Source organism: Pseudophryne corroboree, chromosome 2, assembly GCF_028390025.1.
Source record: "Pseudophryne corroboree isolate aPseCor3 chromosome 2, aPseCor3.hap2, whole genome shotgun sequence".
In the NCBI taxonomy this organism is placed as follows: Eukaryota; Metazoa; Chordata; class Amphibia; order Anura; family Myobatrachidae; genus Pseudophryne; species Pseudophryne corroboree.
In genome coordinates this window covers 29,068,054-29,095,017 of record NC_086445.1, presented here as the reverse complement: position 1 = coordinate 29,095,017, position 26,964 = coordinate 29,068,054, and the positions used below count along the sequence as shown (strand labels likewise).

Genomic DNA, 26,964 nt, shown 5'->3' with positions numbered 1-26,964 from the left:
TTGTAATGCCTCATAGCTCAACTGTAATGTCAGATTGTTATAAAAAGGAGGGACTGAGAGAGACAGTCTTATGCTAATGCAGCTATCAGCCATCTTGTATAACAGCAGCCATTTTAGAAATTCTTCAGACTTCATAATGAGTTCTAAGTAATGCTGACTTTTTAAAAGTTAGAAAGAAGTTTCTGTGAGAAACAAGGTCAAATGGACTTTCTGGAAACATATTGTGAGGTAGCCTCCTACAAGTGAAGGAGGGGGAAGAGCATCTACCAAGGTCCTTTGTCTTTCAGAAATGTTTCTTATGTTCTTTGTGATAAAGTGCTTGTGTAATCATTTTCTTTTGCCTATAATAACCCTGACAAACGAACCAATACAGTCTCATCTTGTTGAACATAACTTTGGTGATGTTTACTGTGTGACTCTCCCAATCGATTGGTAACGTTATTAGACAGACAACTGAAGGCCGTTGGTACAGGAGGATTTCTCCAACACTGCTCTGTGGTGTATCCTACTAACTTTGACAGACAAAATTAAATCACAATCAAAGTACAATTAAAAGTTGTTATTGATTAACTCACTTACTGAATAAGCCAAACAAGCTTAATTTCTTTTTAATGATTTAATAGACATCATCTACTGTAAAGAGGCAGAAATTTATCTCCTCGTAAGGACTTACAACCCCACTCTCAAATAAGATGGCACAAGTTTTGTTATCCCGGCAGGCGGCAAGATCGGAGTAAGCTGCTGGACCATTGTGAATAATCCATGGCTTAGACCATGCCTCAGACATCAGAGGAGACTTGTTTAAGAAGATCCCAAGATCTTTACGCCCCTCCTTGGTTGGATGTGAGAATAAAAGCCAGTCTGTGTGCTCCTGCCCTGGCTGTATTGTCCCTGGGAAACTTATAACACTGCCAAAACATCCATAATTTATCTCTTTCAATTTACTACTTTCTTCAACACTTTGAAACTCCCCTCCGGCATCCGACATCAGTGCCTCCACCCTCTTCTTGGACGTGCCTCGTGCATTGAGGTAGAGCATTCTCTTGTTATCCTTGTACCCTATTTCCGCCAGCTCACACTCGCCACACTCAAACTTGTCAATCCGTTCTGATATCCGCCACGTGTTCCCCTGGTCCTCACTGTAGACATAGAATGAGTGGGCTGTAGGGAACCACCAAAATATACACCTATATTTAGCAATATAAGCGTAGGCCGGAGCGATGAGTTTCCCAGACGATGTCTGGATTCCATGTCCCGGAGAGAAGAAGACCGTGGCCAGATTATGGATTTGACTGGTCACGTCCGTGATGTTACAGATATTGCTCCAGGTTTTCCCATAATCCGTGCTGTTGACGTAACACATCTTGGCAACGTTTCCCCGCATCTTCATATTTAGTTCCGTCACTCCATCAGGTATGCAGTTGAAGAATAAGAACAAAACTTTTGTGGATTCTGCATAGACTGGACAAGGGTTCATCGGACGATGGTTCTTCATATTAAAGTCACGTAGGGCTTGTACATCTTCCCACTGATAATATAAGGAAAGAAAATATGTTACATATTGTTATCCATAAGAAATGATTGATTGTATTTGTTACTAGCAGCCAAAGTGTAGTGATGTCACTCAATGTTCTAGAAGCAGGGAGTAATTACAATCCATAATACTGTATGACATTACTGTGATACCTTTGGATATATAAAAATAAAAATATTGCAAGCTCACAGGATTTTGAGGTCCCTTCATCAGACGACACCTTGCAGGGAAAAAGTGACCTAATGCTTTGCTATGTAATAATTAGAATTCTAAAAAATTGAAAAATTGGGCAACATGGCTGGTGTAATGGTTAGCACTACTGCCTCACATTACTGAGGCCTTGGGTTTCATTCCCACCACATTCCTAACTGTGTGTAGTTTGTATGTTATCTGATGCTTGCATGGGTTTCCTCCAGGGGCTCTGGCTTCCTGCCATTATCCAGGGACCAAATTTTGGGGGTCATTCCGAGTTGATCGCTCACTAGCTGCTTTTAGCAGCAGTGCAAACGCTAAGCCGCCGCGTGTATCTTATCTTAGCAGAAGTGCGACCGAAAGGTTAGCAGAATAGTGCTGACATTTTTTCAAGCAGTTTCAGAGTACCTGCAGACCTACTCCTACCTTGCGATCACTTCAGTCTGTTTAGTTCCTGTTTTGACGTAACAAACACGCCCTGAGTTCGGCCAGCCACTCCCCCATTTCTCCAGCCACTCCTGCGTTTTTACCTGACATGCCTGCGTTTTTTAGCACACTCCCGGAAAATGGTCAGTTACCACCCAGAAACACCCATTCCTGTCAATAACTCAGCGATCAGCAGTCGTGAAAAGCGTCGCTCGACCTTGTGTGAAACTGCATCTTTTTTTGTGAAAGTACATTGCGCGTGTGCACTGCGCCCCATACGCATGCGCAGAAATGCCAATTTTTTTTTTGCCTGATCGCTGCGCTGTGAACAACGGCAGCTAGCGATCAACTCGGAATGACCCCCCATTCTCTGTAAATCTGCTGTGGAGTATGGGGGTTATTCAGAGTTGTTAGCAAACCAAAACAGTTTGCAATTGGGTGAAACCATGGTGCACTGCAGGTGGGGCAGATGTAACATGTGCAGAGAGAGTTAGATTTGGGTGGGTTATATTGTTTCTGTGCAGGGTAAATACTGGCTGCTTTATTTTTACACTGCAATTTAGATTTCAGTTTGAACGCACCCCACCCAAATCTAACTCTCTCTGCACATGTTACATCTGCCCCACCTGCAGTGCACATGGTTTTGCCCATTAGTGTGCTTTTTTGGTTTGCTAACAACTCTGAATAACCCCCTATGTGTGCACTATATAAGTAACTGTAAATACACAACAATGCAAAAAAGGAATGGATCATGCACGGTCATAAATGTTAAACTGGTATGGGCTATAATGAGGTCTAGCCGGCTGTGGTACCAGCTTATCAACCAGCGAAAGGCCTCATTGCCAGAATAACAGGTATTTTGTGCTGTCAGTCTGACTTATTAGCTACCACGTCGTTTTCCCGCATCAAGCGGTTACAGCCGGCAATAGGTCACGCCTTCAGAGGAATCATAGTGGTACTTTTTATTTACCAAGATCTGGATCAAGGATGGAGTTAACAAAATAAAAAGTCACTGGAAAAATTTCTTTATTCACTGAAAAAACACCACAACATTTTTTCAATGGTTGAAAATTTTTTCACGTTTTTTAAAAAATGTTTATACCCCCCTCCCAATATTTTAAATGCACAGCAGTATCACCCCAAAAAGGAAATGATCACATAGAAACCAGTAAATGAAAGCACCCTAGGTAGGACTTGTTCAAGCTCAACAGAAACATTTTGGAGAAACTGATCCCTTCTCAAGCCACAGTATAGTGCATGCAGGTAGGTTTTCCTGCATAGGAACAAAGGGTGCAGGTGCACCATACACCATTAAAATTATTATAACCATAATATAATATTTGAGGTTCTTGGCATATATTGGCCAGTATATGAGCCTGCCCACCTGCTTCACGGTGACCTCATCGGACAGGTCCCTAACACTATAGGGGTTCACCTCCGGGACGCAGAGCACCCCCAGACCACCCCAGCCAAACCACCCCAGGGCATCACACAGAAAAAGGATAGGAGTGAAAGATCAGTGTTAAGCAAATGAAAGAGGCTGCTGAATATAAAAGAAAAGAAGAGGACAGCAGTAAAGTATCAGAATGTGAAGTTTAGCTGAGCAGTGTTATAAGTGTAAGAGATATGTGAAAAAAGCTACATAAATATAAAACAAACACAGTGTGATATAAGTGTTGAAAGTAAATGTAAGGTGGTGATGCCCCAAGGTGGCCCAGCCAGAGCAATATAGGGAGCTCCACGCCCCAAAAGCTCACCCCCAAACTGACTTTGTATATAATTAAAAGGATCAACAGAGCGTCAGAAAGCGTCGCTCGGCCTTGTGTAAAACTGCATAGTTTTGTGTGAAAGTACGCATGCGCAGAAATGCTGCTTTTTCACTTAATCGCCACGCTGCGACTGAAAGCAGCTGGCGATCAACTCGGAATGACCACCATAGGCACCACATTGTTGTCCGGCCCCCCATAATAACCCCCACTTCACCGCCAGATCTCCGCCAGCCTGTTCCTAAGCCAGGTTCAAGAGCCGCTCCTGCTAGGGCTCTGATGTCTTGGGGCGGAGCCAGGGGAATAAATCACAGATGCAGAGCTCTGATAGGCTCTGTATAAACATAACAGTCTCTGGCTCCGCCCCATTCAGGAAGCCTTCATTCCGGGACCTGGCAGCAGGTACACTCTACATTTCTACACCCCCGACCTGCCTGCCCCCCCCCCCCGTGGCCCATGACCCCCCCTCTGACTCGCCCCCCCCATCTCCTTGTGATCCGTGATGCAATGATAGGAAATAGTGGCATATGGGCACATGGGATCCGGATTGAAAGTCGACAGTAACTAGGTCGACAATGTCTAGGTCGACCACTACTGGTTGACAGTAACTAGGTCGACAGGGTCAAAAGGTCGACAGGGTCAAAAGGTCGACATGTTCTAGGTCGACAGGTCGAAAGGTCGACATGAGTTTTTCACAATTTTTTTCTTTTTTTGAACCTTTTCATACTTAATGATCCACGTGGACTACGATTGGAACGGTAATGTGCCGAGCGAAGCGGTAGCGGAGCCAAGGCACCATGCCCGAAGCATGGCGAGCAAAGCGAGCCATGCGAGGGGACGCGGTGCACTAATTGGGGTTCCCAGTCACTCTACGAAGAAAATGACACCAAAATAACATAAAAAATTCATGCACACTGCACACTGCACACTCTGCACACTGCACTCCAGCAGCACTGAAGCTGCACTACTGACAAAATAATGTTCCTGGGTACCTGCTAATCGGATGCAGGGGCCGGGGGGCAGCGACAGTGCCTACAGCCCTGATGGTAGGATAAGGACACCTTGCCCCTGTGTAGTAGTTGAACACTGCTAGTAAAATATGGATAGTCATGAAAATAGTGGTATAATAAGAACACCTTCTGCTGGTGCAATAATGTGCCCTGCTGGTATAATAACAGCACATTCAGAGGGCATAGTACTTGGAAACAGTGGTATAATATGAGCAACCACTCCTGCTTCTGGTATATAGGCAATGGTATCCCGGCAGACTAACCCAAACCATACCTTCCTGCAGCAACACCTTAACCCTACTCTCCGACAGTCTAATTCTAACCCTTCCACAGCCTAACCCTAATGCTCTCCTCCCATTGCTTAACCCTAACCCACTCCTTCCACAGCCTAACCATAACCCTCTACTCCCACAGCCTAACCCTAACCCTCTCCTCCCACAGCCTAACCCTAACCCACTCCTTCCACAGCCTAACCATAACCCTCTACTCCCACAGCCTAACCCTAACCCTCTCCTCCCATTGCTTAACCCTAACCCACTCCTTCCACAGCCTAACCATAACCCTCTACTCCCACAGCCTAACCCTAACCCTCTCCTCCCACAGCCTAACCCTAACCCACTCCTTCCACAGCCTAACCATAACCCTCTACTCCCACAGCATAACCCTAATGCTCTCCTCCCATTGCTTAACCCTAACCCACTCCTTCCACAGCCTAACCATAACCCTCTACTCCCACAGCCTAACCCTAACCCTCTCCTCCCACAGCCTAACCCTAACCCACTCCTTCCACAGCCTAACCATAACCCTCTACTCCCACAGCATAACCCTAACGCTCTCCTCCCATTGCTTAACCCTAACCCACTCCTTCCACAGCCTAACCCTAACCCTCTCCTCCCACAGCCTAACCCTCTCCTCCCACAGCCTAACCCTAACCCACTCCTCCCACAGCCTAACCCTAACCCACTCCTCCCACAGCATAACCCTAACACTCTCCTCCCACAGCCTAACCCTAACCCACTCCTCCCACAGCCTAACCATAACCCACTCCTCCCACAGCCTAACCCTAACCCTCTCCTCCCACAGCATAACCCTAACCCTCTCCTCCCACAGCCTAACCCTAACCCACTCCTCCCACAGCCTAACCATAACCCACTCCTCCCACAGCCTAACCCTAACCCTCTCCTCCCACAGCCTAACCCTAACACTCTCCTCCCATTGCTTAACCCTAACCCACTCCTCCCACAGCCAGACCCTAACACTCTCCTCCCACGGCCTAAGCCTAACCCTCTCTTCCCACAGCCTAACTCCAACTTTCCCACAGCCTAACCGTAACCCTCTCCTCCCACAGCCTAACCCTAACCCTTCTGCAGCCTAACCCTAATCCTCTCCCCCCACAGCCTAACTCCAACCTTCCCACTGCGTAACCCTAACCTTAAACCTCTCCTCCCATAGCCTAACCCTAACCTTCCCACAGCCTAATCCTAACCCTCTCCTCCCACAGCCTAACCCTAACCCTTCCACAGCCTAACTCTAACCCTCACCTCCCACAGCTTAACCCTAATCCTTCCACAGCCTAACCTTAACCCACTCCTCCCACAGCCTAACCCTATTCCTCTCCTCCCACAGCTTAACCCTAACCCTTCCACAGCCTAACCTTAACCCACTCCTCCCACAGCCTAACCATAATCCTTTCACGGCCTAACCCTAACCCACTCCTCCCACAGCCTAACCCTAACCCACTCCTCCCACAGCATATCCCTAACCATCCCTTTCCGCAGCCTAACCCTATCCAACCCCTCCCACACCCAAATCCTAGCCCTTCCACAGTCTAACCCTAACCCTCTCCTCCCACAGCCTAATCATCTCTTTCCGCAGCCTAACCGTAACCCTCTCCTCCCACAGCCTAACCCTAACCATCCCCTTCTGCAGCCTAACCATCCCCTCCTGCTACTGGGGGGCCCTGCTCCTCCCACTATACCAGAGATTCCTAATATTTGTGTGTACCCATTTTCTGGAAGTTTCCCACAAATATTATTTAATAAGTATGCCTTTTAGGGGTACATTTACAAACCTTTGGCAAACACGGAAGTGTCTGGCCATTTTTTCAATAACGGAAATTTCTAAAGGGCAGCCATGGAGGTGATAGCTCAAACAGAAGTACAAAACACAGGTGGATATGGACATACAATCAAATACACCATCAGCCAAACCTGGATTTAATCTCCGTAGACAACACTGAAACACAGGAATGTACCGGGAATCGTTTCACCTGTAAATTGTGCAAACTCTTTTCAAATAGATGTCCGCCTCAGCAGCGTGCCCAGAGAGGCCTGCACAGAGCTGTGAGATCCAGCAAACACAAATACATTCACCATCGGAAAACACAATTGACTAGAACACTGGAGCATAGTAAATTCCCATGTTTTAGTTTAAAAGAAGCACCCGCGTCTGATTGGTGTCACCGTGTTTGAGACACGATTCTTAGTGTAGCAACCCTTAGTGTGTGCAAAATCCTCAACCTTCTTTCTTGCTTTGTTTGCCAAAATCTGTTGCTCTATCAGCATTCTAATAATACAATCATTTATATGTGAATCCCCAGTATATATTCTCTCCCATTCTGCTATATACTCACAGTGATATTTCTGGTCATGTAGACTACTCGTGTCATGACCAGGTACTTAGCACTGTGATCGCTCTCATCCTTGCGCTTCCCGGCAAAGGTCATAAACATGTTCTCAGATTTGATGTAGATGAGAGAAGGGATCCGGCTCGATAGCCAGCCACCATGGGATGGGACATTGGGGGTGATTCCGAGTTGGTCGTAGCCCTGCAAAATTTTACAGGGCTACGATCATGACCATAGACATGCGGTGGGACGCCCCACACAGGGCTATCCCGCCCCGCATGTCAGTACCGGCCCCCCTGCAGAAGTGCAAAAGTATCACACAGCGGCGATGCTTTTGTACTGTAGAAGTACCTCCCAACCAGCGCAGCTTTAGCGTGCTGGCCGGGAGCTACTCGTCGCTCCCCGGTCCACAGCGGCTGCGTGTGACGTCAGGCAGCTGCTGCAGCCCACCCCCTGCATGGTCTGGCCACGCCTGCGTTGGCCGGACAGCGCCCATGAAATGGCGGCCAAACGCCGCCATTCCGCCCCCCGCCCAGCGACCGCCTCTGCCTGTCAATCAGGCAGAGGCGATCGTAGCGCAGCGATGACCATCGGCTATCTGGCATGCGCCAACGCTCCGTGGCGCCAGTGCATGTGCAGTTCTGACCTGATCGCACTGCTGCGATAAACTGCAGCATGTGATCGGGTCAGATTGACCCCAATTAGCCTGCCAGCATGGGATGGGACGTTATCCAGCCAGCATAGGGTGGGACGTTATCCAGCCAGCATGGGATGGGACGTTATCCAGCCAGCATGGGATGGGACGTTATCCAGCCAGCATAGGGTGGGTCGTTATCCAGCCAGCATGGGATGGGACGTTATCCAGCCAGCATAGGGTGGGTCGTTATCCAGCCAGCATGGGGTGGGACGTTATCCAGTCAGCATGGGATGGGACGTTAGCCAGCCAGCATAGGGTGGGACATTAGCCAGCCAGCATGGGATGGGACGTTATCCAGTCAGCATAGGGTGGAATGTTATCCAGCCAGCATGGGATGGGACGTTATCCAGCCAGCATGGGATGGGACGTTATCCAGCCAGCATGGGATGGGACGTTAGCCAGCCAGCATGGGATGGGACGTTATCCAGTCAGCATAGGGTGGGATGTTATCCAGCCAGCATGGAATGGGACGTTATCCAGCCAGCATGGGATGGGACGTTAGCCAGCCAGCATGGGATGGGACGTTAGCCAGCCAGCATGAGATGGGACGTTATCCAGCCAGCATGAGATGGGACGTTATCCAGCCAGCATGAGATGGGACGTTAGTTATCCAGCATGGGATGGGACGTTAGCCAGCCAGCATGGGATGGGACGTTATCCAGCCAGCATGAGATGGGACGTTATCCAGCCAGCATGAGATGGGACGTTATCCAGCCAGCATGGGATGGGACGTTATCCAGTCAGCATAGGGTGGGATGTTATCCAGCCAGCATAGGGTGGGACGTTATCCAGCCAGCATGGGATGGGACGTTAGCCAGCCAGCATGGGATGGGACGTTAGCCAGCCAGAATGAGATGGGACGTTAATTATCCAGCATGGGATGGGACGTTAGCCAGCCAGCATGGGATGTGATGTTAGCCAGCCAGCATGGGATGGGACGTTAGCCAGCCAGCAGGGGATGGGACGTTAGCCAGCCAGCATGGGATGGGTTGTTAGCCAGCCAGCATGGGATGGGACGTTAGCCAGCCATCATGGGATGGGACGTTAGTTATCCAGCATGGGATGGGACGTTAGCCAGCCAGCATGGGATGGGACGTTATCCAGCCAGCATGGGATGGGACGTTAGCCAGCCAGCATGGGATGGGACGTTAGCCAGCCAGCATGAGATGGGACGTTAGCCAGCCAGCATGGGATGGGACGTTAGCCAGCCAGCATGGGATGGAACGTTAGTTATCCAGCATGGGATGGACGTTAGCCAGCCAGCATAGGGTGGGACGTTATCCAGCCAGCATAGGGTGGGACGTTATCCAGCCAGCATGGGATGGGACGTTAGCCAGCCAGCATGGGATGGGATGTTAGCCAGCCAGCATGGGATGGGACGTTAGCCAGCCAGCATGGGATGGGACGTTATCCAGCCAGCATAGGGTGGGACGTTAGCCAGCCAGCATGGGATGGGACGTTAGCCAGCCAGCATGGGATGGGACGTTAGCCAGCCAGCTGTTAGGCGCCGGGGTCCGCTCGTCTGCGCGGCCCGGCGCCTAGCAACCAGGGACGCCGTACGCGTACAGCCGCCGGCTCCCTGGCAACGCTAGACGCCGGGCGCGCTGAGCCGCAAGGACCCTAGCAACGGGGACGCCACTGGCGGACCACGTTCCCCGTTGCTGGGTCCATTTGAATTTATAGGTGCACCTGTTCTCTGGCCGTGCAGCAAGGCAGCTGCACGGCATTGATTCTAATCAGCCCTGTCAGCAGCTGATTGGAGGACTCCTGATTAAATACACTCCCTGGGCTTCTCACAGACGCCGGTAATAGCTTCCTGCATGCTGCCTTTGTTTGCTGAGAGTCTGTATCCAGTCTTGCTGTATCCGGTCGTTCCAGTCTTCTGAAGTCCTGTACTTGGGAGAAGTCATCTCATCCCTGGAGTCCTGACTGATCACCGTTTAACATCCAGTGGTGTTCGTGAGTCGCGGCTTCGCCGTGTGTAGCGGCTTGGCCGCTTTACCCTTTATTATTTGTGTTTGGAGCATTTTGCGGAGGGTTCCGCTTCCACAGGTCCACTCTGGTATCCGGCGGTGCCGGGTAGGAGTATTGGACAAGTGGATTTTGGTTGTCTTTTTTTCCTGGCGGTTTTTCCGCACATACTTTAGGTTGTTAGTTAGCTCGTAGCCCCTGGCCTGTTTGCTAGTTAGAGGTCCTCTTGTTATCATCCTGCCTCGGATTTCCCTTTGTCTCTCATTAAGACCGGAGGGCACCGGAGTTGGGTAGACATAATCCGCCCTTCAAACGTGGCTGCCAAGGGCTCAAGAAACCATAGTCTCGCAAGGGATTTCCGATAGCACGGGTGAGACAACAGAGTTAGGGCGCCAGGGGCTATTATTCTTTCCTGCTCCCATTACCAGCATTCCATTCCAGTGCTCCGGTCATTATCATAAGATCTCCTCTGGCCAGGAGTGCTGGAATCATAACATTATTACCGGCCATACTAAAACTTAAAATTAAACGGGGTTTAATTTTTTCTCATTCAGTTTTGTGAGAATTTATCGGCCTCATGAATCCAACAGGTTTAGGGCCAAATCCTGGTCAGCTCTTAGTCAGCCAGATTCAAGAACTTACTCAGATGGTTCAGGAACTTTCTCTTCGGGTGAAGTCGCAGGAAGATCTTTTGCAAGCTTCCCCGAGGGTAGTCCCTGAACCAAAGATGCATTTGCCTGACCGTTTTTCTGGTGATAGGAAAGAGTTTTTTAATTTTAAAGAATCCTGTAAACTCTATTTTCGTTTAAGACCGATTTCCTCGGGTACTGAATCTCAGCGGGTCGGGATTATTATTTCTTAGCTCTAGGGGGATCCTCAGACCTGGGCATTTGGTTTAAAAGCAGAGGATCCGGCATTGTTGTCAGTGGACGCTTTTTTTGGGTCTTTAGGGCTCTTGTATGATGACCCTGATAGAGAGGCATCCGCTGAAAGTCAGTTACGCGCTCTCAGACAGGGTAGAAATCCTGCAGAGGTTTATTGTACGGAGTTTCGCCGTTGGTCTAACGACTGTGGCTGGAATGACCCAGCCCTGCGCAGTCAGTTTCGCCTCGGCTTATCGGAGTCTATAAAAGACAGTCTCCTTCAGTACGCCGCTCCTGAGACTCTCGATAAACTCATGGAGCTTTCTATTAAGATTGATCATCGTCTCAGAGAGCGCAGGGCTGAAAAAGGAGCACCTGTAAGGTCAAGTCCATGTGTATATTCCATTCCTGAGGACGTAGAGGAGCCCATGCAGATGGGTCTCTCCCGGCTGTCTCCTGAAGAAAGAGCCAGAAGGCAAAATTCTGGTCTTTGTCTGTACTGTGGGGGTAAGGGACATTTTGCTCGTAATTGTCCGAACAAGTCGGGAAACGCTTTGACCAGGTGAATTGTGAGGGGGTTCACCTAGGTCTGCAGCTTATCTCCTCGAATAACTCCCTTTTAGTCCCAGCTAAGGTTTCCTTCGGCAGCCTCAGTTCTTCGGTGTCGGCTTTTGTTGACAGTGGAGCTGCAGGAAACTTTATGGATTTAACTTGGGCTAAGGCCTTAGGCATTCCTCAGTTACCTTTGGGTAGGTGTGTCACCATGCATGGCTTAGATGGGAGTCCACTGTCCAATGGGGTTATTTCTCTCTGTACACCCCCAGTATTACTTACAGTAGGAGCTCTACATTCTGAAAAGATCGAGTTCTTCCTTACTCATTGCCCAGCAGTTCCAGTAGTTCTGGGTCACCCTTGGCTGGCCTTTCATAATCCCACCATTGATTGGCGGTCGGGGGAGATTTCACAATGGGGTACCTTTTGTGATAAGGATTGTATTACGTTTCCAGTCAGAATTGCAGCTGCCATTCCTGAACTCATTCCTGTGGAATACCAGGAGTTTGCTGATGTGTTCTCCAAGGGCAATGCGGACATTCTGCCTCCCCATCGGCCTTATGATTGTGCTATTGAGTTAATTCCTGGTGCCGCATTGCCAAAGGGAAGGTTATATGCTTTATCCGGGCCAGAAACTGCGGCCATGAATGATTATGTTAAGGAGAGCCTAGGGAAAGGATTTATTAGACCATCAAAATCTCCTTTAAGTGCAGGCTTCTTCTTTGTGGAGAAAAAGGATGGCTCGCTTAGACCTTGCATTGACTTTAGATCCCTGAATAAGATCTCAGTTAAAAATACTTATCCTTTGCCGCTGATTTCTGTCCTCTTTGATCAGTTACGTTCGGCTGTGATTTTTTCTAAAATTGACCTAAGAGGAGCGTACAACCTCTTCCGAATCAAATCTGGAGATGAGTGGAAGACGGCCTTCAGTACTCAGTCGGGTCACTACGAGTACCTGGTGATGCCGTTCGGCTTGTCTAACGCTCCAGCAGTTTTTCAGGACCTCATTAACGATGTGCTCCGTGACTTCCTAGGGAAATTCGTGGTCGTTTACTTAGACGACATCCTGATTTATTCTGAATCACTGGAACAACATGTTACCCAGGTTCGTCGGGTTCTTCAAAAGTTACGTGAGAATCATTTATATGCCAAGCTGGAGAAATGTGAGTTTCATGTCACGGAGGTATCTTTTTTAGGGTACATTATTTCCCCTCGGGGATTTTTCATGGAACCTAAGAAGCTCCAGGCCATCCTTAGTTGGGCGCAACCCACCAATTTAAAAGCAATTCAGCGCTTTTTAGGGTTTGCGAATTATTATAGGAGGTTCATTCATTCTTTTTCTGACCTGGTTGCTCCCATTGTAGCTCTGACAAAGAAAGGAGCGGATCCCACCAACTGGTCGCGTGAAGCTGAGTTGTCCTTTCGGGCCTTGAAACAAGCCTTTGTCTCGGCTCCAGTCCTCAGACATCCCAATCCGGAATTGCCCTTTGTTGTGGAGGTTGATGCCTCGGAGGTTGGAGTGGGGGCTATCCTATCTCAAAAGGATCCGGAGTCTCTGGAACTACATCCTTGTGCCTTTATGTCCAGGAAATTCTCCTCCGCTGAATCCAACTATGACGTTGGTAATCGGGAGTTACTGGCAATAAAGTGGGCTTTCGAGGAGTGGAGGCATTGGCTGGAGGGAGCAAAACATACTATTTCAGTATTGACTGACCATAAAAACCTGCAATACATCGAATCAGCTAAGCGGCTGAATGCCCGGCAGGCTCGTTGGGCTTTATTTTTTACTCGTTTCAAATTTATAATCACTTTCAGGCCTGGTTCCAAGAATACCAAGGCTGACGCCCTGTCACGCAGCTTTCTTCCGGTTCACAATAACAGTCCTGTTACTCCCATACTTCCATCTTCAGTCATTTGGGCAGGCCTCACACAAGATTTATTTACCCAGTTAAAACAGCTTCAACACCAAGCTCCTGGAAATACTCCTGCTGGTCGTCTTTACGTCCCTGAGTTTTTGAGAGCTACTGTTTTGACTGAATTCCATGATAACAAAGTTTCCAGGCATCCGGGGATCTCTAAGACTTTGGAGTTAGTCTCCCGCTCAGTATGGTGGCCTGGTCTTTCTAAAGACGTTAAGGAGTTTGTTTTTTCATGTCAGGTTTGTGCACAGCATAAGGTTCCCCGTTCCTTGCCTATCGGGCAACTCATGCCCTTAAATGTCCCTCTCAGGCCATGGTCTCATATTTCCATGGATGTTGTGGTAGACCTTCCCCTTTCAGCCGGATTCCGAGTCATATGGGTGGTAGTGGACCGTTTTAGCAAGATGGCTCATTTCATTGCTCTTCCCCGACTGCCATCTGCTCAAGGATTGGCAGTTTTGTTTCTCCGCCATGTTTTCAGACTTCATGGCTTGCCCACTGATATTGTTTCTGATCGGGGTCCACAATTCATCGCACAATTCTGGAAGTGTTTTTGTGCTTCATTAAAGATGAAATTGTCGTTAACATCTGGTTACCACCCACAATCCAACGGGCAAACCGAGCGAGTTAACCAATCATTGAAACAGTATTTGCGTTTGTATTCAGCCAAACTCCAGAATGATTGGTCCGAGTTTCTTCCGTTGGCAGAGTTTGCTTACAATAATTCTTGTCATTCCTCCACTAATGTGTCTCCATTCTTTTCAGTTTTTGGTTTTCACCCCAGAGCTAATTCTTTTTTTCATCATTCCTCAGTTTCCTCGCTAACCTTAACCTCCCATCTCAGAGCCATTTGGAAAAAAGTGCACCTTGCTCTCAGAAAAGCGGCTTTTCGAGAGAAATTTTTTTCTGACAGGCTCCGACGTCCTTGCACTTTTAAGGTGGGAGATAGGGTATGGTTGTCGACTCGTAACATCAGGCTTCGACAATCCTCGGCTAGATTAGGACCCAAATTTATTGGACCATTTCTTATTATTAAAAAAGTCAACCCAGTTGCTTTCCGGTTACGTTTACCAAGATCTCTCAGGATTGGAAATACGTTTCATTGCTCCCTGTTGAAACCATACGTTTCTTCCAGTAGATTTCCTCGGAGGATCTCTCAGGGTAGATCTCCGGTGGATGTACAGGGACAACAGGAGTTCTTGGTGGAGAAGGTTCTCGATTCCAAATTGTCCCGGGGCCGGCTTTATTTTCTAGTTCACTGGAGAGGCTATGGTCCGGAGGAAAGGTCTTGGGTCCTGGATAAGGATCTTCATGCCCCGAGGCTCAAGAGGGCATTTTTTCGGGAATTTCCTCGGAAACCTGGCTTTAGGGGTTCCTTGACCCCTCCTCAAGGGGGGGTACTGTTAGGCGCCGGGGTCCGCTCGTCTGCGCGGCCCGGCGCCTAGCAACCAGGGACGCCGTGCGCGTACAGCCGCCGGCTCCCTGGCAACGCTAGACGCCGGGCGGGCTGAGCCACACGGACCCTAGCAACGGGGACGCCACTGGCGGACCGCGTTCCCCGTTGCTGGGTCCATTTGAATTTATAGGTGCACCTGTTCTCTGGCCGTGCAGCAAGGCAACTGCACAGCATTGATTCTAATCAGCCCTGTCAGCAGCTGATTGGAGGACTCCTGATTAAATACACTCCCTGGGCTTCTCACAGACGCCGGTAATAGCTTCCTGCATGCTGCCTTTGTTTGCTGAGAGTCTGTATCCAGTCTTGCTGTATCCGGTCGTTCCAGTCTTCTGAAGTCCTGTACTTGGGAGAAGTCATCTCGCCCCTGGAGTCCTGACTGATCACCGTTTAACATCCAGTGGTGTTCGTGAGTCGCAGCTTTGCCGTGTGTAGCGGCTTGGCCGCTTTACCCTTTATTATTTGTGTTTGGAGCATTTTGCGGAGGGTTCCGCTTCCACAGGTCCACTCTGGTATCCGGCGGTGCCGGGTAGGAGTATTGGACAAGAGGATTTTGGTTGTCTTTTTTTCCTGGCGGTTTTTCCGCACATACTTTAGGTTTTGTTAGTTAGCTCGTAGCCCCTGGCCTGTTTGTTAGTTAGAGGTCCTCTTGTTATCATCCTGCCTCGGATTTCCCTTTGTCTCTCATTAAGACCGGGGGGCACCGGAGTTGGGCAGACATAATCCACCCTTTAAACATGGCTGCCAAGGGCTCAAGAAACCATAGTCTCGCAAGGGATTTCCGATAGCACGGGTGAGACAACAGAGTTAGGGCGCCAGGGGCTATTATTCTTTCCTGCTCCCATTACCAGCATTCCATTCCAGTGCTCCGGTCATTATCATAAGATCTCCTCTGGCCAGGAGTGCTGGAATCATAACACCAGCATGGGATGGGACGTTAGTTATCCAGCATGGGATGGGACGTTATCCAGCCAGCATGGGATGGGACGTTATCCAGTCAGCATAGGATGGGACGTTAGCCAGCATGGGATGGGACGTTAGCAGCCAGCATAGGATAGGATATTAGCCAGCCAGCATGGGATGGGACATTAGCTGTTATTCTCTTGACACACTGTGGCTTGGTCTGAACTAATACCCAACCTACCTCTCTTATTGACATTGATGTACAATATCGGCAATGACCGCAATGGCTCAGCACACTGTTATGGACTTACTGTGACATGTCCGTCCTTGTAGACCCCTCGTCTCATGACCAGACAAAAAGCACTGACGTCGCTCTCATCCTTTCGCTTCTCAGCAAAGGCCAGAAACATGTTCTCCGCTTTGATGTAGATGAGAGAGGGGATCCGGTACACAGGACCGTTTGGCTCTTTCTTGAACAGGGTGGTTCTCTCTGGTTGTGCAGCCATCATGTATGGTCCTAAAGGACGTAATGCATAACAATGTAATTTGGGAAACTGCACAGATTAAGGATTAGGATTATATTGCTGTCACTTAATAGACTTGCTTTCCATAAAATGTGCCACAGACTTTATACTTTTCTCCAGTAAAATGTACATACTCAGAGTAGACCTATGGTCACACATCGTGGCCGCAGGAAGGAAGACTCCGCAGTCTTGATGGTATAGTCTACTATAACAAAAAGTAGACAAAGCATTTTGATACAAGATGTATCTTCATTGATGCCTTAAAGGAACATGCATCTTGTATCGAAACGCGTTGGTTTGGAGGACGTGACTGGACTCTTTGACTTGCTGGTGGACTGGGTTACCTGTGGACACCTTGGGTGCTCTTTATTGTCTATGGTTTGTTATAGTAGACTATGCCATCTGGTGAGAGTCCATACATAAATGTATATGCTTTTGTGGATTGTTTTACACTACTGGGGCTTCTCTCTGTAATATATGTATAATGGAGTGATGCGGACAGCAGAATAAAGGAAGAAGTGACACCCGCTCCTATGAAGGCACTGTTGTCTACACTCATACGTAAACCATCTTTTCTGGTGTGATATTTCCAATGTGTGATACACTGTGAAGGCTCTTTTTCTGTCTTGTCTCTGAGAGGCCTATTTATTAACATTATTTTTATTAAAATTATGTGAAATATTTTTTTTTCTGTTTTCACATTATTTTAGTATCACCTGAATGTATTAAAGGGCATTTGGACCAGTCTTCGAGAAAAACTGCCCCAAACCCTTTAATTTTCATTTTTTTTTAGTAATCCACATCACATACCCCATACTTATAATGAGAAATGCGATGTAGCCAAATTTACTAAAAACAAAAAGTAAAAAAAATGCCGCAGTGTGCCCTGTGATAATTTCACCAGCTCAGGATAGGGAATTCACAGCGCAGCCCTGTGATCTGCAGCCTTTGCCCAGCTTTCCTTGTCCCCTGGTAGAGCAAGCTGGGCGGAGACGGGGATCCAGTGATCAGCTATGTGTGTCCGATGGACACACAAGCTGGTCACAGTATAAAAAAAAACAAAAAAACATACTTACCTGCCCCAGGAACCGGTGCTGCTGCTACGGTGAGTGCTGCTTGGTGCCAGGTCCCCCATATGCTGCACTGTGACCGCGGTGCAGTAAAGTGACGCTGCAAAACGGCAGCTCACTTTACAGCACCGCGGGTCACAGTGCATAAGAAGGACCCGTCGCCCGGTAGCACTCACCGGAGCAGCGGACACCGGCTCCTGGGACTGGTAATTATGAATCCGGGGGGGGAGGTGTGTGCTCTATCCGGTGCGGGGGTAGTCGTGACGGGGGTGGGCGGGAGCCGGCGGTGGTGGTAGTGAAGGACGGTGGCGCATGCACAGTAGGCCATCGGGGTATTTTTTACAAAAAATACTCAGATGATGCTGCAAAGAGGCATCGCAGGGCCAGAGCTTGACCGCAAGCTCTGTCCCTGCATGCGATAATTGATACGTCCGTGTGATGTACTCAATTATCACAGTGCGAGTTTGGTCGGGTTTATCACCTGTCATCCACATCATCAGATGCGGATGGTGATAAATAGATCTCTGAGTGCATTAAAGGCTCAAGAGAGATTCATCGTTGAAGACAACCCACATACGGAGGACATTATCTGTGGACATTGTCTAGGAAGAGTGATAAGAGATACCGTGGTATTGTTGGTACTATATGTTGGTCTGGTAGTGTGGGGTAACACTGCTACACAGTGTCCCCTGTGGGCTAGTCCGACCCTACTGTGTGTCTAAATGGCGGCCTCGTTTATGTGCGCACTTATCTGTTTCAGTACTTCACAACGTTTTCTCCCTCATGGAGAGGGTCAGGTAGGCACGTATGATGTGAAGTTGTGTCACGATTTGGGTAATTGGACATCATTATTTACCTTCCAAGTGTCTCCTGAGACTGGCTAAGATTTCCAAAACAGGATTCCATCTGCGCTGTCTGCGTGGAGCGCGCTGTATATCTTTACCTCAAGTCTCTTCCCTGTGATCCCGCAGCGCTGTCATGGCAGCCTTACAGTTTAGTTGCACTGTTTTAAAGAATGGCGTCTCCTGCCCTCCGCGGCCTCCGCCGCCATTACTGCTGTTTACCACATGGAATATACAAACAGACTTTCCCTCCAAATGCAAACATGTGCGCAGCCATGTTTTTCCTCATCACATGTCATTCTACAACCTATCCGCTGCACTCTGGACTCTGCCTAATTATCCAGCCAATGCCTTCTTCCCAGCTGGTATAAATATCCTGCTCCTGGGCTGGAGAATCGTCAGTGCTTTGGTTGTCTAACCTGTACAACTGTATCTCCTGCTTGTGGATTCTACAGCTTGTTTCTCCAGGTATTCCAGCTCCTGTGATTCAGCTCCACTAAGAGACCCGCACCTGTTTCCATCCTGCGGTGCAGCCTGACTTCTGCAGTGTTCCAGCATTGCTCCTGATTCCTCTCCACGATCAGACACCGGCTTCCTGCTCACAGCGTTGGTCCTGCTTTGCTTCCAGCCTCTAGCGGTGTCCTGGTATCATCTTCAATATCTCCTTCTGCAACACCACTTCTCCATTGTTCACAGCGTACTTACCACGGCCTACCAGCTTTCCACAGTGCTCCTGAGTTGCTGGTATTCTGTTAGCGGTGCTCCACAGTTTCTTCAGTTTATTTCAACGTTATCAGCGGTATTCCCATATCGCCTGCATTTGTGACCATTCTGCCATCGAACCACAGCATCCATCGATGCTCACCATCGGACGCTAAATCTACAGTGGTGAGTTCTGCACACCTTTCATTCATACCGGTTCCATCCGGCACTCTCTGCAATTATACCAAGTACCATCTACTTCTGTGCATCTGTGTTGCTCCAGCCTCTGTATACCATCTGCTGGGCAGTACCAGTTCATACCTCTCCTCAGCGGTTAGCTGTGGCATACGGACTTACCATCTCCAGTTCTGGCAAGGACTTTGTAACATTCTGTTCTGCAAGCCACAGCGCTAATTACCCCTGCGCTTCTGGGAACTGTACTGTAATTTATCTCTGCACATCATCTACTGTGACGTTATTGCATATCCAAGGTGTCTAAAGCTGTGTGTTCAATAAAACTGACTTTACCTTTTTACAACTTCATTGTCGTGGTCACGCCTTCGGACAAATGGTACTAGATCTCCTGTGTGTCTAGGAACCCAATACTACCTCCCCGGTTCACCTACACGCCAGCCCTACATCTGAGGCTTCCCTAGGTCAGCCTCACCCCTCAGTTGTGACAGTAAGCACTGACCTAATGGATCCAGCCGGAGACCAGGCCCAAGTGACTACCCCGATGCACCAACTTGCAGCCCGCTTAGAACGTCAGGAGGCTACACAGGGTCAAGTGATTCGCTGTCTCCAGGATCTTTCCACCCAGCTGGATGGAATCCAAGTAACCCTCCGTGGTTCAGGGGCATCCAGTGTTCTGACTACAGTACCTCTGGTGGTAACCCCACCCACCATTCCCGTTTCTGCTCCTCGTCTTTATTTGCCGACATCAGCCAAGTTCGATGGTTCCCCTAAAGCCTGTTGTGGTTTCCTAAATCAGTGTGAAATACACTTTGAGTTACAGCCTGGCAATTTCCCAACTGACCGCACCAAGGTTGCCTACATCATCTACCTCCTCAGTAGCTCCGCCCTGGATTGGGCATCACCTCTATGAGAGAAATCCAATGCCCTGCTCTCCTCATATGCAGATTTCGTGGCAACCTTCAGGCGCATCTTTGACGAACCAGGACGTGTGACATCTGCCTCCCCTGATCTACTCTGGCTATGTCAGGGGACACGGACAGTCGGTCAATACCTGGTACTATTCAAGATCCTAGCGTCTGAACTTTCCTGGAATGATGACGCTCTCTATGCAGCCTTCTGGCATGGGTTATCCGAATGAATCAAGGATGAGCTTGCTACTAGAGACTTACCTCCAAAACTAGATGAGCTCATATCTCTCTGCACCAAAGTCGATCTCCGATTCCGTGAAAGGGCAATTGAGCGAGGAAGGTCCACACTTCCTAAGACTTCTACTGTTACTCCTCCTCGTCAGCTATCTCCGCCCAAAGATGAGCCCATGCAGATAAATCACTCTCGTCTGTTGCCTGCAGAGCGTAGAAGACGCCTATCCGAACACCTATGTCTATATTGTGCTCCTCCTTCTCATGTCATCAACGCTTGTCCAAAGCGTCAGGGAAACTCCAAATCCTAGCCAGTCAAGGAGAGGGCCGGCTAGGAGTAATGAACTCCTCTCCATCTTCATGTGATTGTAATCTTCCAGTGTCGCTTCAGGTGTCTCAGCGCTTCAGGAACCTCATTGCTCTGCTGGACTCTGGAGCAGCTGGGAACTTTATGACTGAGGAATTCGTTAAGCGGTGGTCCCTACCCACCGAGAGACTTTCGTCCTCCATATCCTTGACTGCCGTGGATGGCAGCAGGATTTCCGATGCAGTCATTAACTCCAAGACTATCTGTCTGAAGGTAGGAGCTCTTCACTCCGAACTGATCTCATTCCTGGTTATTCCAAAAGCCACGCATCCTGTAGTTCTAGGCCTCCCATGACTTCGTCTCCATAATCCTAAAATTGATTGGAAAACTACGCATATCCTGGCATGGAGTCCTTCCTGCTCAGAGACCTGTCTTCAAAAGGTACTTCCAGTTTGCACATCCTCTTCCAAGTCTTCAGATGTTCCACCTCCACCGTACCGAGATTTCACTGATGTATTTAGTAAGTCCTCCGCAGATATTCTTCCCCCTCTCAGGGAGTGGGATTGTCCTATTGATCTCATTCCAGGGAAGACTCCACCTCGGGGACGCACTTATCCGTTGTCGCTTCCAGAGACCCACTCAGTGGAGGAGTATATCAAGGAGAACCTTGCCAAAGGGTTTATCTGGCCTTCCTCCTCTCCAGCTGGTGCAGGCTTCTTCTTCTACCGACATGTTGTGGTCTACCTCAATGATATTCTCATCTACGCTAATGATTTAGAGGAACATCGCTACTGGGTTAAAGAGGTCCTGTCTCGTCTCCGTGCCAACCATCTCAATTGTAAGTTGGAGAAATGTGTCTTTGACGTCAAATCTATTCCGTTTCTAGGTTACATTGTGTCCGGTTCCGGACTAGAGATGGATCCTGAGAAACTCCAGGCTATTCGTGATTGGCCGATACCCACGACACTCAAGGGTGTTCAGAGATTCCTGGGGTTCGCCAATTATTACAGGAAGTTCATTCGGGACTTTTCTACTATTGTGGCACCTGTCACTGCCCTTACCAGGAAAGGTGCCAATCCCTCCAAGTAGTCGGAAGAAGCTACTCAAGCCTTCTATCTACTGAAACAAAAGTTTGTCTCTGCTCCAGTCCTGAAACAGCCAGATACCAGCTCGCCCTTCAACCTGGAGGTGGACACCTCTTCCGTTGAAGTGGGCGCAGTTCTGTCTCAAAGAGCTGATGATGGCCACTTACATCCCTGTGGCTTCTTCTCACGGAAGTTCTCTCCTGCTGAGCACAATTACGCCATTGGTGATCAAGAACTTCTAGCTATCAAGCTCGCTCTTGAAGAATGGAGATATCTACTGGAGAGAGCTTCTCATACCATGACTATTCTGACAGACCACAAGAACCTACTGTATTTGAAAGCCGCCCAATGTCTTAATCCTCGTCAAGCCAGATGGGCACTCTTCTTCTTCAGGTTTGACTTTAAACTTTTGTTTTGTCCAGGATCACAGAATCGCAAGGCTGATGCTCTTTCCCGCTCCTGGGAGCAAGAAAATGAGTCTGAATCTACTGGTAAGCATCCCATTATTGATCCAGTGGCATTCTCCGCCGTCAGAGTGGACTCTATGTCCCCGCCAAGGAAAAGCCTCATAAAACCGGCTCTCAGAAGGAAGCTCTTGCAATGGGCACATTCCTCTCGCTTTGCCGGACATGCGGTTATTCAAAAAACCTTTGAATTTGTTTCCAGATCATACTGGTGGCCGACCCTGAAGAAGGATATTACAGAGTTTATTGCATCCTGCCCTAAGTGTGCCCAGCACAAGGTACCACGCCAGTCGCCCGCTGGACAACTGGTACCTCTGTCTGTCCCTCATCATCCGTGGACCCATTTATATATGGACTTTATCACGGATCTTCCTGAGTGTAACAAGTACAATACCATCTGGGTGGTAGTTGACCGGTTCACCAGGATGGCTCACTTCATTCCGCTCACCGGTCTTCCGTCAGTTTCCAAGTTGGCTCAAGTCTTCATCCAAGAGATCTTCAGATTAAATGGTCTCCCTGAAGAGATTATCTCCGATAGAGGTGTCCAGTTTGTACCCAAATTCTGGCGAAGTCTGTGTTCGGCACTCCAAATCAAGCTAAAGTTTTCTACGGCTTATTACCCCAAAACCAATGGGCAAACCAAGAGGGTGAATCAGGACTTGGAGGCCTTCCTCCGAATTTATATTTCCTCTTCCCAAGATGACTGGGTTCATCTTCTTCCGTGGGCCGAATTTTGTCCCAACAACCAGTATCATTCTTCATCTTTTTCCACGCCATTCTTTTCCAACTACAGGTTCCACCCAAAGGTTCCAGAGTTTCAGTTGCTTCCAGCAACATCAGTACCTGCAGCGGATATCACCCTTCGCCAATTTCTACAAAACTGGAAGAGTGTCCGGGCAGCTCTCCTAAAAGCTTCCTCTAGGTACAAGAAGTTTGCGGACAAGAAGCGTCGGGCGATTCCTGCCCTCAAACCAGGTGACCGCGTGTGGCTGGCCACCAAGAATCTCAGATTGAAAGTCCCAAGTATGAAGTTTGCTACTCGTTACATCGGTCCTTTCCAGATTGAACAAGTCATCAATCCAGTTGCCTATAAACTCAAGCTGCCTCCATTTCTGAAAATCCCTAGGACATTTCATATTTCACTCCTCAAGCCGGTGGTCCTGAATCGTTTTCATTCTGCGCTCCCCACTGCACCTAAGGTCCAGACTCAACATGGTGTTGAGTATGAGGTCGCCAAGATTCTGGACTCACGCTTCAGGTACGGTCATCTCCAGTACCTGATTGATTGGAAGGGCTATGGCCCAGAGGAACGTTTTTGGATGAATGCATCGGATGCCCATTGGATGTCCATGCTCCCAAGTTGGTCCAAGCTTTCCACGCCAGATTTCCTCGTAAGCCTAAGAAGTGTCCTGGGGCCACTCCTAAAGGGGGGGTGCTGTCACGATCCGGGTAATTGGACATCATTATTTACCTTCCAAGTGTCTCCTGATGCTGGCCCAGCATTCCAAAACAGGATTCCATCTGCTCTGTCTGCGTGCAGCGCGCTGTATAGCTTTACCTCAAGTCTCTTCCCTGTGATCCCGCAGCGCTGTCATGGCAGCCTTACAGTTTAGTTGTACTGTTTTAAAGAATGGCGTCTCCTGCCCTCCGCGGCCACTGCCGCCATTACTGCTGTTTACCACATGGAATATACAAACAGACTTTCCCTCCAAATTCAAACATGGGCGCAGCCATGTTTTTTCTCATCACATGTCATTCTACAACCTATCCGCTGCACTCTGGACTCTGCCTAATTATCCAGCCAATGCCTGCTTCTCAGCTGGTATAAATATCCTGCTCCTGGGCTGGAGAATCGTCAGTGCTTTGGTTGTCTAACCTGTACAACTGTATCTCCTGCTTGTGGATTCTACAGCTTGTTTCTCCAGGTATTCCAGCTCCTGTGATTCAGCTCCACTAAGAGACCCGCACCTGTTTCCATCCTGCAGTGCAGCCTGACTTCTGCAGTGTTCCAGCATTGCTCCTGATTACTCTCTACGATCAGACACCGGCTTCCTGCTTCCAGCGATGTCCTGGTATCGTCTTCAATGTCTCCCTCTGCAACACCGCTTCTCCATTGTTCACAGCGTACTTACCACGGCCTACCAGCTTTCCACAGTGTTCCTGAGTCGCTGGTATTCTGTTAGCGGTGCTCCACAGTTTCTTCATTTTATTTCAACGTTATCAGCGGTATTCCCATAGGGATCCGGATTGAAAGTCGACAGTAACTAGGTCGACAATGTCTAGGTCGACCACTATTGGTCGACAGTAACTAGGTCGGCAGGGTCTTTAGGTCGACATGTTCTAGGTCGACAGGTCAAAAGGTCAACATGAGTTTTCACAATTTTTTTCTTTTTTTGAACCTTTTCATACTTAACGATCCACGTGGACTACGTTTGGAACGGTAATTTGTGCCGAGTTACTGTCGACTTTCAATACCACACCCTTCCCATATCGCCTGCATCTGTGACCATTCTACCATCGAACCACAGAGTCCATCGATGCTCACCATCGTACTCTAAATCTACAGTGGTGAGTTCTGCACACCTTTCATTCATACCGGTTCCATCCGGCACTCTCTGCAATTATACCAAGTACCATCTACTTCTGTGCATCTGTGTTGCTGCAGCCTCTGTATACCATCTGCTGGGCAGTACCAGTTCATACCTCTCCTCAGCGGTTAGCTGTGGCATACGGACTTACCATCTCCAGTTCTGGCAAGGACTCTGTAACATTCTGTTCTGCAAGCCACAGCACTAATTACCTCTGTGCTTCTGGGAACTGTACTGTAATTATCACTGCACACCTACTGTGACGTTATTGCATATCCAATAACTGTGTGTTCAATAAAACTGACTTTACCTGTTTACAACTTCTTTGTCGTGGTCACGCCTTCGGGCAAATGGTACTAGATCTCCTGTGTGTCTAGGAACCCAATACTACCTCCCCGGTTCACCTACACGCCAGCCCCTACATCTGAGGCTTCCCCAGGTCAGCCTCAGCCCTCAGTTGTGACAAGTTGTATGTAATATATGTCCTGTCTTCTTTCCCTGGGAATCAGCTGCCGCAGCAGCATTGGCTGGTTTCACAGGAGTCCGAATGCGGGCTAAATTATGATTGACAGGCTGAGCAGTGCGTTCCGTGCTGCGGTGGCTGCTGATTCCCGGGGAATGCAGCCAGTACTTACGTTACATACGACACCTGCCGGCTACAGGGCATACTCAGTACAAGACAAAGGAAGACTCTGAATTATACTGTATTTGCCTACCAGGGCCGGTTCTACACCTTGTGGCGCCCAGTGCAAAAGTTTCCACTGGCGCCCCCCCCCCCCCCCCCCCCCCGCCCCCCACCCCCCCTTCCCCCCTGTGGCAAAACAGAAAAATAGGGTTGTGGCCACAGTTATGTTGTGAACCCCAGTTGATTTGCCCCCAGTAGATTTGCCCTCTGTAGCTGTGCCCCCATTAATTGTGCCCCCTGTACTTGTGCCCCCCCTGTAGATTTGCCCCCAGTGGCAGTGCCCCCAGTAGTTGTGCCCCCAGCAGCTGTGCCCCCAGTTAATTTGCCCCAGTAGCTCTTCCCCCCTGTAGTTGTGCCCCCTGTAGCTGTGCCCCTTGTAGTAGTGCCCCCAGTAGCTGTGCCCCTTGTAGCTGTGCCCCCACTAGCTGTTCCCACTGTAGCAGTGCCCCCTGTAGTTGTGCCCCCCAGTAGATCTGCCCCCAGTAGCTGTGCCCCTTGTAGCTGTGCCCCCAGTTGATTTGCCCCCACTAGCTGTTCCCACTGTAGCAGTGCCCCCTGTAGTTGTGCCCCCAGTAGATCTGCCCCCAGTAGCTGTGCCCCTTGTAGCTATGACAGTTAGGAGCTGATTGGCTGGTACTATATCTCCCTCCGCTTTATCTCTCTCCAAAGCTTAGTACATAGAGCCCCTCTGACTGCTGTTTGCTACACGTGGACTGTCTCATACATGAACATTCTTGTTGTTTCACAAAGTACAAATCCCAGTCAGCTGTTAGTACATACAGTAGATCCCCATCGGCTTGCTAGACCTACATGCATAGATACAATAGCTTCCAGCCTACCTGGTACATTCACAGCCACCAATGCAATGACATGATTCTGTTCTCTGCCGCCATAGAGCTGAACCATAAATGCAGTGTCCTCATTCCTGTAATATATTCTCTATCACGTGTGACCAAACAGGTGTGTCATCCAAGTGTACATATTGTGCTTGGCGTTCTGCATATGTGGTGGAGCCTCTGGGCTTTTATACTCAATGACCTCATTCCTACATAGGAAACAGACAACTCACGTTTACTATCTTCCTATACTCAAATATCACTGTTCACTGACACGTAAGCAGGGTGACAAACAGGCAACGCCAAAGCTACTGGTGAGGTAACATAGTAACTTAGTCAATTTAAAAAAAGACATATTGTCCATCGAGTTCAACCTGTATTATAATTCTTACACTATTCTGTATGTAACTGTAGTTTAACTATAATGAGCCAGACGAAGTTATGTTTTTAAGCCGAACTACAACTATAATTCGCGCTGTTTCTAAAATACAATCATTTTTAAATGCTATATCCTTGGAATTTTTTTCAGTTAGAAATTTATCTAATCCATTTTTAAAGATATTGACTGAGTCCACCATTACTACCTTCTCTGACGGAGAGTTCCAAATCCTTACT

General features: G+C 48.6%; 1 protein-coding gene across 2 annotated transcripts; it reads right to left on the bottom strand.

The window, feature by feature from the left end:
• Nucleotides 1–582: 582 nt before the first annotated feature.
• LOC135050468 (sialidase-3-like) lies at nt 583–26,411 on the bottom strand. 2 transcript variants are annotated; one of them, XM_063956959.1, is made up of 3 exons: nt 26,353–26,408; nt 16,224–16,429; nt 583–1,528 (listed from the first exon to the last, which is right to left on the bottom strand). In XM_063956959.1, exons 2-3 carry the CDS (start codon nt 16,419–16,421, stop codon nt 617–619), a joined length of 1,110 nt encoding a protein of 369 aa, XP_063813029.1. In that variant the 5' UTR covers nt 16,422–16,429; nt 26,353–26,408; the 3' UTR covers nt 583–616. The 2 variants fall into 2 exon arrangements, with proteins under 2 accessions (XP_063813029.1, XP_063813030.1); XM_063956960.1 differs by lacking the exon at nt 16,224–16,429 and having other exon boundaries at nt 26,353–26,411.
• Nucleotides 26,412–26,964: the final 553 nt, after the last annotated feature.